A 15,393-nucleotide genomic window follows, 5' to 3' on the forward strand; every position below is an offset into this window, starting at 1 on the left:
CAGACATTCTGAGGGGGACAGAGACATCACCCAACAGACATTCTGAGGGGGACAGAGACATCACACAACAGACATTCTGAGGGGACAGAGACATCACCCAACAGACATTCTGAGGGGGACAGAGACATCACCCAACAGACATTCTGAGGGGGACAGAGACATCACACAACAGACATTCTGAGGGAGGGACAGAGACATCACACAACAGACATTCTGTGGGGGACAGAGACATCACCAAACAGACATTCTGAGGGGGACAGAGACATCACACAACAGACATTCTGAGGGGGACAGAGACATCACCCAACAGACATTCTGGGGGACACAGAGACATCACCCAACAGACATTCTGAGGGGACAGAGACATCACCCAACAGACATTTTGAGGGGGACAGAGACATCACACAACAGACATTCTGAGGGAGGGACATAGACATCACACAACAGACATTCTGAGGGGGACAGAGACACCACACAACAGACATTCTGAGGGGGACAGAGACATCACCCAACAGACATTCTGAGGGGGACAGAGACATCACACAACAGACATTCTGAGGGGGACAGAGACATCACACAACAGACCTTCTGAGGGGGACAGAGACATCACACAACAGACATTTTGAGGGGGACAGAGACATCACACAACAGACATTCTAATAATGATTCTGACATTACCATACGTACCTGTCCTCCACACAGAAGGAGGAGGTTATCAAACGAGTAGAACAGTGCTGTAGAGGGCTGGTGTATTGTGGCCACCACCATTTTGTTGTGAGTGACGACATAATCCTTCATCGTCCTCATCAGGCTGGCTGCACTACTGGAATCAAGGCCGGTCGTTGGTTCCTGACAAACGCAATTAGTCTAACTTAACTTAAATTTTAATTTAAATCACTTGCCTCTGCTAGGGATCGAACCAGGGACCTCTGGCTTACTAGTCTATCGCTCAACTGATCGAGCTAAAGAGAAGATCTCTCTAGCCGAACGGTATATTGCGGCTAGTATTTACCAGTGTTACAAGAATACTGACAGGTCAGCCAGGGTTCTGTCGCATGGCTATATATTTTTTTTATCATCAAAAGGCCAGCTACCCATATCACTGAGATAGATGCTTGATATTTTTATAATAAAACAATCGCAAGAAAGCAAAATATACACAGTATATGTACACGTACCGTGATTTGACTCTTTTCCCTCCACCTCTGTAGTTGGTGGGCTGACAAAAATGTTAATATTGTTATGATACCCATTGTAAGTTTAGAACAAACTTGGTAGCCCTTCACCCAAGCATGCTACAGGCCTAATATCAGGTCTTTAGCCCTCTTGGTTACTGAGAATAAGTTGTTTAAAGATTTAAGCATATTTGACCCCTGTGACCTAGAATGTAGGTCAAGGTCATTAATCTGAATAAACTTGGTAGCTCTTCGCCCCATCATGTTCTTTGTGCAGGGGAATATTTCTGTAAAATTAGTCTGTATGAAATAAATATTCAGTCATGTACATGTGATTAAGAGCTGAAAGAAAACACTACTCAGCCCTGAGATAGATTTATGTACAGATGGACATACTATTATATAGTTTATATACAAATATTATACAGCAGAAATCTAGTTTATATCTGCAGTGTTTAGCCTACAACATATCTGTCTACAACTATAGATGGTTCGTCAATAAAACATACACCTGTTTATTTCACTTTTGAGTAGTATATGGGGTTACATAAAATGTACTTTGAATTAATGCACACATTACCAAAACATATAATATCTTAATGTCAGTCTCGGAATTATTTGTACAAGAATTAATGTGTATTCATTAAACATGGAATACATTCAAAAAGAAATCAAACCTTGAAACCGTATATTTGACCTGTTATCATGTGACATATGGTTCACCATTAAAGTAAAACTCACACCAGCTGATCACCACCAGATAACTTACGTCCAGTAGTATAAGCCAGGGATCCATCAGAAGATCACAAGCAATGCTGGCCCGTTTTCTCTCGCCTCCAGACAGACCCGGCATCATGGGACCACCCATCGCTGTCAAAGAACACATCAACATTAAGGATTCAGTCAGAACATGGCTGACAAAGAACAACCATCAACATACAGGATTCAGTCAAAACATGGCTGACAAAGAACAACCATTAACATATAGGATTCAGTCAAAACATGGCTGACAAAGAACAACCATTAACATATAGGATTCAGTCAAAACATGGCTGACAAAGAACAACCATCAACATATAGGATTCAGTCAAAACATGGCTGACAAAGAACAACCATCAACATATAGGATTCAGTCAAAACATGGCTGACAAAGAACAACCATCAACATATAGGATTCAGTCAAAACATGGCTGACAAAGAACAACCATCAACATACAGGATTCAGTCAAAACATGGCTGACAAAGAACAACCATCAACATACAGGATTCAGTCAAAATATGGCTGACAAAGAACAGCCATCAACATCTAGGATTCAGTCAAAACATGGCTGACAAAGAACAACCATCAACATATAGGATTCAGTCAAAACATGGCTGACAAAGAACAGCCATCAACATCTAGGATTCAGTCAAAATATGTCTGACAAAGAACAACCATCAACATACAGGATTCAGTCAAAACATGGCTGACAAAGAACAGCCATCAACATACAGGATTCAGTCAAAATATGGCTGACAAAGAACAACCATCAACATATAGGTTTCAGTCAAAACATGGCTGACAAAGAACAACCATCAACATAAGGATTCAGTCAAAACATGGCTGACAAAGAACAGCCATCAACATCTAGGATTCAGTCAAAATATGGCTGACAAAGAACAACCATCAACATACAGGATTCAGTCAAAATATGGCTGACAAAGAACAACCATCAACATATAGGATTCAGTCAAAATATGGCTGACAAAGAACAACCATCAACATTAAGGATTCAGTCAAAACATGGCTGACAAAGAACAACCATCAACATATAGGATTCAGTCAAAACATGGCTGACAAAGAACAACCATCAACATATAGGATTCAGTCAAAGCATGGCTGACAAAGAACAACCATCAACATATAGGATTCAGTCAAACCATGGCTGACAAAGAACAACCATCAACATATAGGATTCAGTCAAAACATGGCTGACAAAGAACAACCATCAACATATAGGATTCAGTCAAACATGGCTGACAAAGAACAACCATCAACATATAGGATTCAGTCAAAATATGGCTGACAAAGAACAACCATCAACATACAGGATTCAGTCAAACATGGCTGACAAAGAACAACCATCAACATATAGGATTCAGTCAAAACATGGCTGACAAAGAACAACCATCAACATTAAGGATTCAGTCAGAACATGGCTGACAAAGAACAACCATCAACATCTAGGATTCAGTCAAACCATGGCTGACAAAGAACAACCATCAACATACAGGATTCAGTAAAAAAATGGCTGACAAAGAACAGCCATCAACATACAGGATTCAGTCAGAATATGGCTTACAAAAACAACCATCAACATTTAGGATTCAGTCAGAATATGGCTGACAAAGAACAGCCATCAACATATAGGATTCAGTCAGAATTACATGGCTGTGGTGAACTTAACTTTACCAAGTTTTGCATTTTACAGAAACTTTTGGTCATGCAGATACCTGAGTGTGACATTAAAATGAGGCTGAAAGACGTTGAGCCAGATACTTTGGTCTTTATATAGCGAATCAAACATGATAACAATTGAGTCATGTAGATGTAAGAACGGGTTCAACTCTACCAAACACAGAAAACAATTCTGTCTACACATCACCAATCTATTAATATGTTATGATAAATCTGTATCATTTAAATTGTCTGGTAAGTTTTCATCTGCAATAAACCCTGCCCACAAATAAGCCCTCTTCTTCCATTTTGGTGAAATCATCAATTTTAAGATAGTAAGCTAATTAAGTGGTTCACAAATATGCCCTCCCCAAACATTAATACTAAACTTTTACACTAGAGGAAGGGATTTTTGTGGATAAATACATTATGTAACTTTTACACAAGGTGCTTATTTGAGGATAAATATAGTACTTACCTTTAACACTGGGGGATGGGGCATATTTGAGGATAATATGGTATGTAAATTTTACACAAACTTTTCCACCAGTGGAGAGAGCTTATTTGAGAATGAATTTGGTAATCAAATTTTACGGTAGGGGAGGGGGCTTATTTGAGGATGAATATGGTACGTAACTGTCACACTTGGGGAGGGGGCTTATTTGAGGATGAATATGGTACGTAACTGTCACACTTGGGGAGGGGGCTTATTAAATAAGGAAGTGGAAACTGTATTGACATTTTTATGTGTTTTCCTCTCACCAAATATTGATTGACAATATCATAAAAGTGAGGGCTGTATATGTATAGTAAATACCCACGTGTGTCCAGGCATTTGCCGAGTTCCAGCGAGTTAATAATCTCGTCCAGACGGGACATCTTCTGGTCATGTGACAGAGTATCAGGAAGGCGGATGCAGGCTACAAACTTAAAGATGTCAAACATATGCTATTTATAGACATAAATCAAATGTAGTGGTATACCTTGATAATTAATATCAATCAAACATAACCAGTGTATACCATAAAATGTATATACATATATACATATATACATAGAATAAAACTTGTAGATACTTTGTGTATCGATTAAATAGTTTAAAAATATAAATTCAACACGACAACTGTTGTGTTTCGCTAACGTTTTCAGGCCTAACGGCCATCTTCAGGCGATTCATTTATTAACGTCTTGGTTACCACATTATGACGTCACATACAATATAATAACACCAGGGGAGATAACGTTACTAATTAAGGTGTTATTACATTAATTTGGTGAATGTTAAGTGTCCGTTGAGAAAGTAAACATTTAAAAAAATATCAATTTGCATTCAATTTCGGTTTAAATATTTTCACAAACATTTCTTCCTTGCAAAGTCTTTTAGTGATGCAAGTATCCACCATTTTGTAAAAGGGATATATACAAAATGTCCCTTTACCACAATTGTCTAGGTGTTCACTAAGTGGGATTTTGCGTGTTTCCGGGGTACGTATCTGTTGTTTGTGTACCCGAACTCTCTCACTTAGTGCGTTCCCCGTTTGGCCGATATAATGTTCTTTACATGTTGGGCAAACTATAACGTAAATTAGATTCTTGCTTTTACAATTCAAGTCACTATTGGGTTTCACCGTTTTCCCATTTTTCAAAATGAGATATTTCCCTATATGTATATAATTGCAGGTCCCACATCTCGTGTCTTCGCACTTGGATACAGAAAAACTTTGTTTACCAGATTCATTAAATTTAGCTTTTGTCAGAATCCTTTTAAGATTGGCTGGCTGTCGTTTACTCTGTAAAATTTCCGATGTCTGAACCAAATTCCGCATCTTTTCACTTTTATGTAGCAGTGGAATAGAGTCTTTCGCTGCCTTGGTAATGTTTTTGTGACATGGGTTGTGTGTAACGACGAATGGTATGTTGTTACTGTTTTCGGATGTGGCTTTTGTTTTTCTTAATTCTGTTATTGGAATGGCTTTAGCCCGCTCGATACTTCTTGTTATCAATTCTGCAGGGTAATGCTGTTTAACTAAGAAATATCTTAGCTCATCAAGTCTTTGTATGTGTTTTTCACTGTCAATCACAATTGCACATATACGTCTTGCAAGGCAGAATGGTATATTTCTTTTGATGTGCGTTGGATGGCATGAATGAAAGTCCAGATACTGGTGTGTGTGTCGGTGGACTTGTAGAATATATCAGTTATGATATATTTTCCCGATTTTTTAACAAGTACATCAAGGAATGCAAGTTCTGTTTCGCTACATTCCATTGTGAATTGAATGGACATATTCAGGTTGTTTAGAGTGTCCTGGAATATTGTTAACTCATCTCTAGACTTTGTCCATATGATAAAACAGTCATCGAGATATCTCTTCCAACATTTTCGTACGTGGTTGACAAATGATTCACAGTAAGTTAAACTGAGTTGGTCGTAAAGTTGTTGGTCCAGGTATCCCATTACAAGGTTTGCATACGTTGGGGCAACTTTCGTTCCCATTGCTGTACCTAGGGTCTGTAAAAAGTTTTTTCCATCAAAGTAAAATGAATTGTTTTGAAGGATAATTTTTAGTGATTCAATAAGAAATTCTGTGTTGAATCTGGGATGTACTGCATCGGGGTGTTTGTTTGTCCAGAAACGTATGGCTTCAATACCAAGATCATGAGGTATATTCGTATATATATATATAGGCTCGTAACATCAAAGCTAATACGAGTAATGAATCCTCATCAACCTCTGTGGGAAGTTGTGCGATGAAGTCCATATATATATCATCCCTCAAGTAGCTCGGTATGAATTGGCAAAGAGGTTTCAGTATAATATCCAGAAGGTTGCTAAGGCGATGTGTGGGGCATGCTGGTCCCGCTACTATAGGTCTTAGTTTTAAATCTGCAGGTCTAAGGATTTTCGTACATTCTGAATTTTGTTTGTTGATAGCCTCTTGGATCAATGTGCTTTTGTGGATTTTTGGCAAGCCATAAAAGTTGCTGCATTTGAAATCAAATGATGTGAGGTAATTCTTTTCCTTGTCCGTTAGTTTCGTGTATAGGGACGTTAGTTTACCAACTTTCCTCATAGTGATTTTGTCAATATTTTCGGTAATTTCTGAATAATAGTTCAGGTTATTTAATTGTTCCAGAACTTTTTGCTTGTAATATTCAGAATCCATAATAACTATATATATGGCTCCACCTTTATCGGCTTGTTTAATCACTAAAGAGTTGTCATTTTTTAGATTGTTCATTGCATTCTTTTCTGCACGCGTAATATTTTGTCGGTGGTTATCGGTAGTTTGTATCAAATCCGAAAATGTATCAATATATTTATCCAGATGAGAGTCCCTACCCTTTGAGGGCGTAAAGGTAGATTTATTCCGTACCAGTGATCATGAGTCATCCTGAGTAAAATCCTTATCAGCAAAAAATTCCTTAAGACGTAGTTTTCTTCCAAACTCCTTGATATCTACCTGTAGTTCTGGTATATTTTTTCTTGGGGTTGGAGTAAATTTTAATTAATGTATTTAATATACACATACATACATACATGACTGAAGGAGGGAGGAGTTGACGTAAAACTGTCCGGACAAGTCGACTGCAGTTTTAAAACTACGGTGAACTCCACATTTCACAAAGTCAGATTTAACGATATACTGTATTTCACAAAGTCGAATTTAACGATATACTGTATTTCACAAAGTCGAATTTAACGATATACTGTATTTCACAAAGTCGAATTTAACGATATACTGTTTTTCACAAAGTCGAATTTAACGATATACTGTATTTCACAAAGTCGAATTTAACGATATACTGTATTTCACAAAGTCGAATTTAACGATATACTGTATTTCACAAAGTCGAATTTAACGATATACTGTATTTCACAAAGTCGAATTTAACGATATACTGTTTTTCACAAAGTCGAATTTAACGATATACTGTATTTCACAAAGTCGAATTTAACGATATACTGTATTTCACAAAGTCGAATTTAACGATATACTGTATTTCACAAAGTCGAATTTAACGATATACTGTATTTCACAAAGTCGAATTTAACGATATACTGTATTTCACAAAGTCGAATTTAACGATATACTGTATTTCACAAAGTCGAATTTAACGATATACTGTTTTTCACAAAGTCGAATTTAACGATATACTGTTTTTCACAAAGTCGAATTTAACGATATACTGTATTTCACAAAGTTGAATTTAACGATATACTGTTTTTCACAAAGTCGAATTTAACGATATACTGTATTTCACAAAGTCGAATTTAACGATATACTGTATTTCACAAAGTCGAATTTAACGATATACTGTATTTCACAAAGTCGAATTTAACGATATACTGTATTTCACAAAGTCGAATTTAACGATATACTGTATTTCACAAAGTCGAATTTAACGATATACTGTTTTTCACAAAGTCGAATTTAACGATATACTGTATTTCACAAAGTCGAATTTAACGATATACTGCATTTCACGAAGCAGGATTTAACGATATACTGCATTTCACGAAGCAGGATTTAAGGATATACATTATGTACAGCATTTCACAAAGCCTTGAAAAATCCCCTACCGAGCCTCTATATAACTTTGTGTAATTTATTCCTGTATTTATGAATTCGCAATGTACAAACTATCACTTTGTAAGATATAGTCTGGGGGTGTCCGCAGGGTTTTGTTCTCAACACAAAGTTAAATTCTGTATTTTTAGACTGAAATCAGTGTTATAGACTTGGCTCAGCCAGACTACAAAACAGCTGACGGAGGTAAAGAGAATCCATATCAGTTCAAGATTAATTACTGGTAGCAGTGAGCCAATTCACAATCAGAAGGGAAGTAAAGCCTTATAACACAGGACAAATGAAAATGATTTACTCAACTTTGAAAACCTGATATCTACACATATATACTCACATGAAGGGTCTCCCTGAGTGTCAGGCTTGGGAAGAAGATGTCTTCCTGTAATACGTAGCCTATTTTCCGTTTGGTTTTCATTGAGATATGCACTCCGTTCAAGGAGATCTCACCTGTTGTCAAGGGTAACCGACCAGACAAGGCATTCAGGAGGGTAGTTTTTCCAGCTCCTATCAAATAATACATAGCTGTTAATATAGTACAGACAGTCTCGTTTTGCTTTTTTAACCTATTTTTCTAATTCGTCCTGATAATAAAACACATGTGATATAATATAATCAAGAATTCCTTGAATTATCTGCAGAATTTATAAACGATTTCACTCACCGCTCGGTCCCATGATGGCAAGGAGTTTACCCTCCTCTGACATCCCACAGACATTCTGTAGAATGGAAGTGTTGCCAATGGAAACGGACACACCCTTAAATATTAGCCCCCGATGTGAGGGGTCAGGGGTCGTGACCTCTATGCTCAACTCCTTTAATCCTTTATCTATAAGTTCAGGGTCCATAGTCTCTTCTGACCCCACATCAGAAGACTTTGTTGAAGTCACTTCTCCATCTGACGGTTCTTGGTTCGATAGTTCCACCTGCCCTTTTGGTTCATGCTCCATAAGATCACCACCGACCTCTATATTACCTTCGGAGTCACTGACCTGTTCAACTGGAACAAGGCTTGGATCTTTGATATCACAAATGACCTCTATATGACCTTCAACAGTTTGTTGAGAAGGGTCAGAAGTGGTAACTTTACTCCTTTCCCTATTCTCCACACAAGGGTCAAGGTTACCAGTATTGACCTCTGTTTGACCTTCCATGCCTGTTAGAGGTCAACACTCCTCCGTGTCCACCACTGTACCCTTTGATGACCGTTACATTGTGTCAGTATGTCACGTCCACTATTGACCTATGACCTCTGATGATCGAGCCACCTGAAAGTGATAACAGTAAATTTACATACACATACCCTACAATGCTAATTACACAATTAATGAGCAGTATATATGAACTGGTGAACTGAATTAGGCTAACAAGGAGTTACCTGGTCCCAAATATTCTCCGACATATCTCCGACATCGACCTGGATTTAAATACACATAACAAATTCATGACATACAGGCAAATTAACATTAAATTATGCTGGTTATACTAACTTGTAAGATTATTACCAGGGATTAATCTGGAATTTAGGGGAAACTACCCTTTTTGGACAATAGGGGAAAATCAGTTCTGAAAAGGGGATCAAATTTAACAATCTCAAAGTTTCAGTTTTTTGCTTTAAAAACACATTTTCCAAGTAAAAACAGCAAATGTTTAATTAGGAAAGCAAATCTAGTGTATTTGGGAATATTCTTCCCATAAAGATGAGAGAAAATACAATATTTTGAATTTAACAGAAGTCTGAGGGGAAAAATGGAACAAAATCCTGAGGGGAAACTACCCATAAACGGTAGTAAAAAATCCCTAGATTAATCCATGATTACTGACCCTAATGATTAACTTCTGTGTCTACACACCTGTTCTGATTCTGGGAACGACGCCATTGTTATATCTGATACAACAGACCTTAATGAGTTATGAAAGCACCTCAAGGATTGGAGGATTTCTTCTGAGGTATTTAAGTTGAGAAATACTTAAAAATCTCCTCCTTCTGTCTTATTTCTTTCCGCTGGCCTTTGATTTGATATTTGACAATAAACAGTGACATTAAACTATCTGCCTGTACCTTTGGTAATCTTAACAATCTAGTAATATGTGATAATATATCATTAAGCCCTGAAATATCTCCAATTTATACAGACAACATAATATCATATGAGACAGCCCGACAAAAGTGATTCATTGAGAATATTTGAAACACATGGTTTATATTGAGCCATTTTTTAAAAGTTCACTTCCAATGATATCAGGCTATCTATGTTGTAAGTTGGTAATAATGACTTGATGAGTTTATCGCTGAAATTGTCGTTTGTCAACTTTTACTAATTAGGAAGATAATTTGTACTTAATTAATAAACAATTATTAGTTAAATGTAACTAATCATAAAAATCTGATTAGTTCACTAAAACAGCTGCATTGTTCTCATGATCAGGTATTGTCAAATAGAGATATACAAATAAACAGATTTTCTGAGGCTATCTTTAAACATTTAGAATCAGACTCATGGAAATAAAAAAATTTGTAGAAGAAGTTTGTCTTATGTCTGAAAGCTGAAATACCTGGTGTGATGAGACAAAATCTGGTAAAAGCTGACAATGATGTAAGTATATCAATGCTGTTAAAATTCAAACTAAAACATTAAAATACTGCTACATCATGTACATACCGCTAAATTGCCTGCCACAGCCATATAAAATATACACTGTCAGACAATGGAGCTGAAATCCTGTTTGCTTAAACTGTGAATATTAAACTACCAATGCCTTGAGGGTAGGTATACTGACGAACAGTGGTCAAATATTTGTAGGGTTTGTTTGTCCCTTGTCCACGGTACATTAATCCTGGACTGACTCGCAAGTCAAGTCCTCATTCGTTCAGGGAGCGATGTTGATCAAGTATAAAATAAAATTATATATCTCAATTGTCAGTGATTTTTTAACTCTGATTTTTACTGCTGACTATGGGTATTTTTCCCTAGTGAAGTTTTCACAGTCTTCCCCAAATGTTTGGCAATAGAAGACTATCATGAATGCCAAGTCTTCATCAAGCCAATTTCTTCAATCATATATATCCCAAGCCCTCCACCGCTGGGTTCAAGTTCGAAACCTATGTGAGGCAGTTGCCAGGTACTGACTGTAGGTCGGTGGTTTTTCTCTGGGTACCCCGGCTTTCCTCCACCTCAAAAACCTGGCACGTCCTTAACTGACCCTGACTGTTAATAGGACGTTAAACAAAAACAAACCAAACCAAATCAACTATATAATAATTATACATAATTAATAATCTGGAGTTTTATTTACCACTCTATCACAGCAACATAGTCGTCTCAAAGAGGTTCACAAATTAATATCTTTGGTAATTCAGCCTTTAACAAACAGCTGATGTCTTGCTCAATTCCCCGGGGAACATACAGTCGGAGCTGCCATTTTTCAAAGCTGCCATTTTTCAAAGCTAACAGCTTACACACGACATTTCTAGCACCGTCCAGCCACATACTCATTTACAGCTGAGTCAACAAGAACAGAAGTCCTTCAGTCACATAGCTCTGCATCCTACCACTGAACCACCGTGCCACTTATACATCACACTGGTGAAAGTAGGTCAAGGTCATTCATTTGAATAAACTTTGTAGTCATGATATCATCACCAAAACATACTACCTACTGGCCCAATATCAAGAGCTTGGTAATCTTAGTTATTGACAAGGAGCAATTTAAAGTTGTTGTTTTTGTTTTTTTTTAACATTTGACTCCTGTAAGCCTGCAGAAAGGGTCACAGTCATTCATTTAACAAATTTGATAGCCCTTCATCCCAGCATGCTACTGGCTCAAGATTACATGTATATGATTCTACTGGCCTCTTATATAGTTACCATAAGAAGTTGTTTAAAGTTTTAATGCCTTTGACCCCTGTGACCCTGTAAGTAGGTCATGGTCATTCATTTAATTAAACTGGTTTCATCCTATCATCAATGGTGATACCCAGGACCCCTCATCAGTTATTGATAGGTCATTTAAAAGGAAAGCCCATAAGTTGTTTACATTGATTATAGTAAACAAAAGTCTTCTGCAAATCAACATTGATATCTAATTCCCAAATTTTGATATTGTACATATACATGACACTCAATCGCACAATACAAAGTTGTCTCCCAAAACCAAGTCTGTTTCAAGTTCCCGAGGCTATGGAGAATGTACGATGCAGTCTGTTCGATGGGATCGAACTCCCAACACATCCTCTCAATATTATTTATAACAAATAGGCCTTATATATATATATATATATTAGTGTTGGAATCATTATAAATTTCATGATCGATCCTTTCGATTGATTCATTAAATGATCGATGATCAATTATTGATCGATCATGAACAGAAAGGGAAATATCTAAAAAAAAACATAAACCAAAATAGGGGAAAATGTTGTGGATATATTTTAGATATCTAGCTATGTTTTAAATTGTTGTTTTAATGCATATTTATTTCAATTTACCAGTGATATTGTTCATTTATTAATTGTTTAAGTCAGCTGTAAATCATGAAAATTTCCACGTTATAGTCAAATCATGATGGATCATAAAAATCATGATTGATCATAAAAATCATGATCGATTAGTCTAGTCAGAGGTAAACCGATTAATCTTCAATTAAATGATTAATTGGAGCAACACTATTATATATTAATATTTTCTGGTTCTCAATGTAAGGTAAGTATATATAAAAAAATTGAACTTCAGAAATACTCGTTAGTAAAACATAAACTGCAGCTTTTATCTTAAAATCTTCAGATGCTTTAGAAGTTAGTACACATCTCTGCAACCATATGTGGCCGCCTACACACTAAACGAGTATGACATCATCAATAATTACTCGATTGTCTACTAAGATGTAAAGCATCTGAAAATTTGAAGATGAAAGCGCATATATATATATAAATGCTTTACCTGTGACGTACAGTGTATATATGTGACTAAATATATATGTCTCTGGCTTTTCTAACAAGTGTTTCTTAAGACTTAGATTATACTTTTATATAAATATATATTTATATGATACTGAGATCTAGTAAGATATTTTCCTTAATTCTTTAGAACTGAACTGAATATATATATAAAATTAAATATATTAAATAGTATTACCATCATCACGACTTATTGTATCAGAGACATATATATAGACTCTCTGATTGTATCCTCACCTCTCGTTTTATACACACACAATCTAACCTTTGACTTCGTATACATTCACGCCTTTTCTAAAATGTGTTCATGGATGTATTAACACATTAATCCAACCGGACACTGGGATATATATACCGTAAATAGTCAGACACAACTCTCATGCTACCGCGTGTTAAGAGTTTGTTTTGCCTCGACTATAGGTCACTCTGACATAAACTGACCGACATATTATTGTACACCTAGGCCAAAGTGGACAGTTAATTATATAACATTCTCCAACGACGCGTTTGATGTCATTGAACTGCCTAGCATACCACTTCTGTAAATATGATATATTTGATACAATCGGGATATCTTCATTCATATTAATAGATATTTACAGATAGATGCATTGTTTACATACCTGGAAAATATTAGCGGTCTACCTGCAGACAGTGTACACTTCCGCTTTCTGGTGACAATGTACGAGTTGCCTCCCTTCGACCACTTTTCCAATGTTAAGGCTTAGTTTTCTAATGATTAATTTTGTCTTCTTTCAAAGTTGTGGGTTATATCATGTAACAAACTATCGAAAACTCCTGTTACAAGAAAATGTCGAGTTAATAAATACTTCTAAATACTCCAGATGCGAACCAAAGAATTAAAGACGAGACACAATGGGCCTGTATTGCTCACATGTTCTGTATGAATTGAAGATTGGAAAATTTTATTCATTTTGAATTCAAAACTGATTTGTGATATGGATGTGAGACTCAAATGTATACACTCTCTTTTCGGTACGTGACCAATAAACAACCTGGAAATGTTGGCATTCCTGAACAAATCATTAGAAAATTTGTTTGATTGGTTTGATTTGTTTGTATGTTTGTTTGTTTGTTTGCGTTTTACATAATTAGCTTATTTGTCACCTGTTACATCATAAGTATACCAAGGAAATTAATTTTAAGATGTTTAATAGGCCTTCATCTTAGCGTTTAAGCCTCGTGCTTGTCAATCTAAGACACACCTCCTTCAAGTAATCCCATACCGGTAAAAGTGGAAACAAATGTCCATGAAAAGAGAAAATGCTTCGTCCACTGAGCATATACATGTAATATATGGTGATTTATGTAATGTTTCTTCACACAAGGCGGCTATCATAACTTTGGAAAATACCGCAGAACACAGTTCATTTATGATACCGTTGAAATAACTGATAAGCTAGAAACAAAATATTTCTTTGAACTTGGAAATACAAAATTTATGTTATCATTCAAGCTTTTATTTCAAGTATTGCCTTTCGACTTCAAACATCCAGGAAATATACATGTCTAACGGGTACGTTTTTTTCATGCGAAATTCTGTTTAGACGAGTTTTCTTCATGAAATCGGTGTTGGAGGATAAATTAAAGATAACTTTGAATGACGAACTATAGACAAGGGAATTCACTTTTTTCAACAATTTTGTTTTATTTTGATTATAAATGTTTATATACATTACAAAATGGCGTTTTATAATACATTCATGTGTCAAAAATATGTCAACATTTTTTTTTTTATTTTCCTGGTTTTGTTTGTCAGCAGATTTTTACAATATTGCTCACACTTGTAGAAACTGTTTCCTCTTTCAGATCATAATAATGGCATTATATTTCGTTTTCTGTTTCGCAGAAATCAATCTTTTATTGACGAGCAAAAATATTGGTGACGTCATTATGGGAGGGACAAAGAAGGAAATGACATGTACAAATATTTACAGTGCAGGAAAATAATCCATTTTAATATATATTTATACATTAATTATTATATTATTTATATATATCTATTATATTTTTATAGTGCATATCAAACTATGCCAGTACATGTATTTATGATATCGCCCTATCAGAGAAAGAGGTTTTTAGTTACGCCTATATTATATATAAATAGTATACATATGCCGGGATGACTGATTTCCTCTGACACAAAAATACTCATCACTGAATTTGAACACATTAGGTAGAAATGGCCATGTCTTTTTTTAATTGATTCGAATG

At 35.9% G+C, this 15,393-nt stretch overlaps 1 protein-coding gene across 12 annotated transcripts in view; it reads right to left on the reverse strand.

The window, feature by feature from the left end:
• LOC117335591 (ABC transporter G family member 9-like) overlaps positions 1-13,840 on the reverse strand; it is a 35,230-nt gene extending 21,390 nt beyond the window's left edge. For 8 of the 12 annotated variants that reach the window (XR_004534460.1, XR_004534458.1, XR_004534459.1 and 5 more), the window contains exons 1-6: positions 13,782-13,840; positions 8,866-9,469; positions 8,539-8,708; positions 4,434-4,539; positions 1,945-2,045; positions 688-849 (exon numbers count right to left, since the gene is read on the reverse strand). Coding sequence is in view for 8 of the 12 variants with exons in the window: in XM_033895684.1 (XP_033751575.1) it covers positions 688-849; positions 1,945-2,045; positions 4,434-4,539; positions 8,539-8,708; positions 8,866-9,355 (1,029 nt within the window). In the remaining 4 variants the exon portion in view is untranslated. Of the gene's footprint in view, positions 1-687; positions 850-1,944; positions 2,046-4,429; positions 4,540-8,538; positions 8,709-8,865; positions 9,470-10,864; positions 10,965-13,395; positions 13,568-13,781 lie in introns of those variants that run through there. The other 4 variants (XM_033895690.1, XM_033895687.1, XM_033895685.1 and 1 more) reach the window with 4 other exon arrangements.
• Positions 13,841-15,393: the final 1,553 nt, after the last annotated feature.

Source organism: Pecten maximus, chromosome 10 (genome assembly GCF_902652985.1).
Source record: "Pecten maximus chromosome 10, xPecMax1.1, whole genome shotgun sequence".
Classification (NCBI taxonomy): Eukaryota; Metazoa; Mollusca; class Bivalvia; order Pectinida; family Pectinidae; genus Pecten; species Pecten maximus.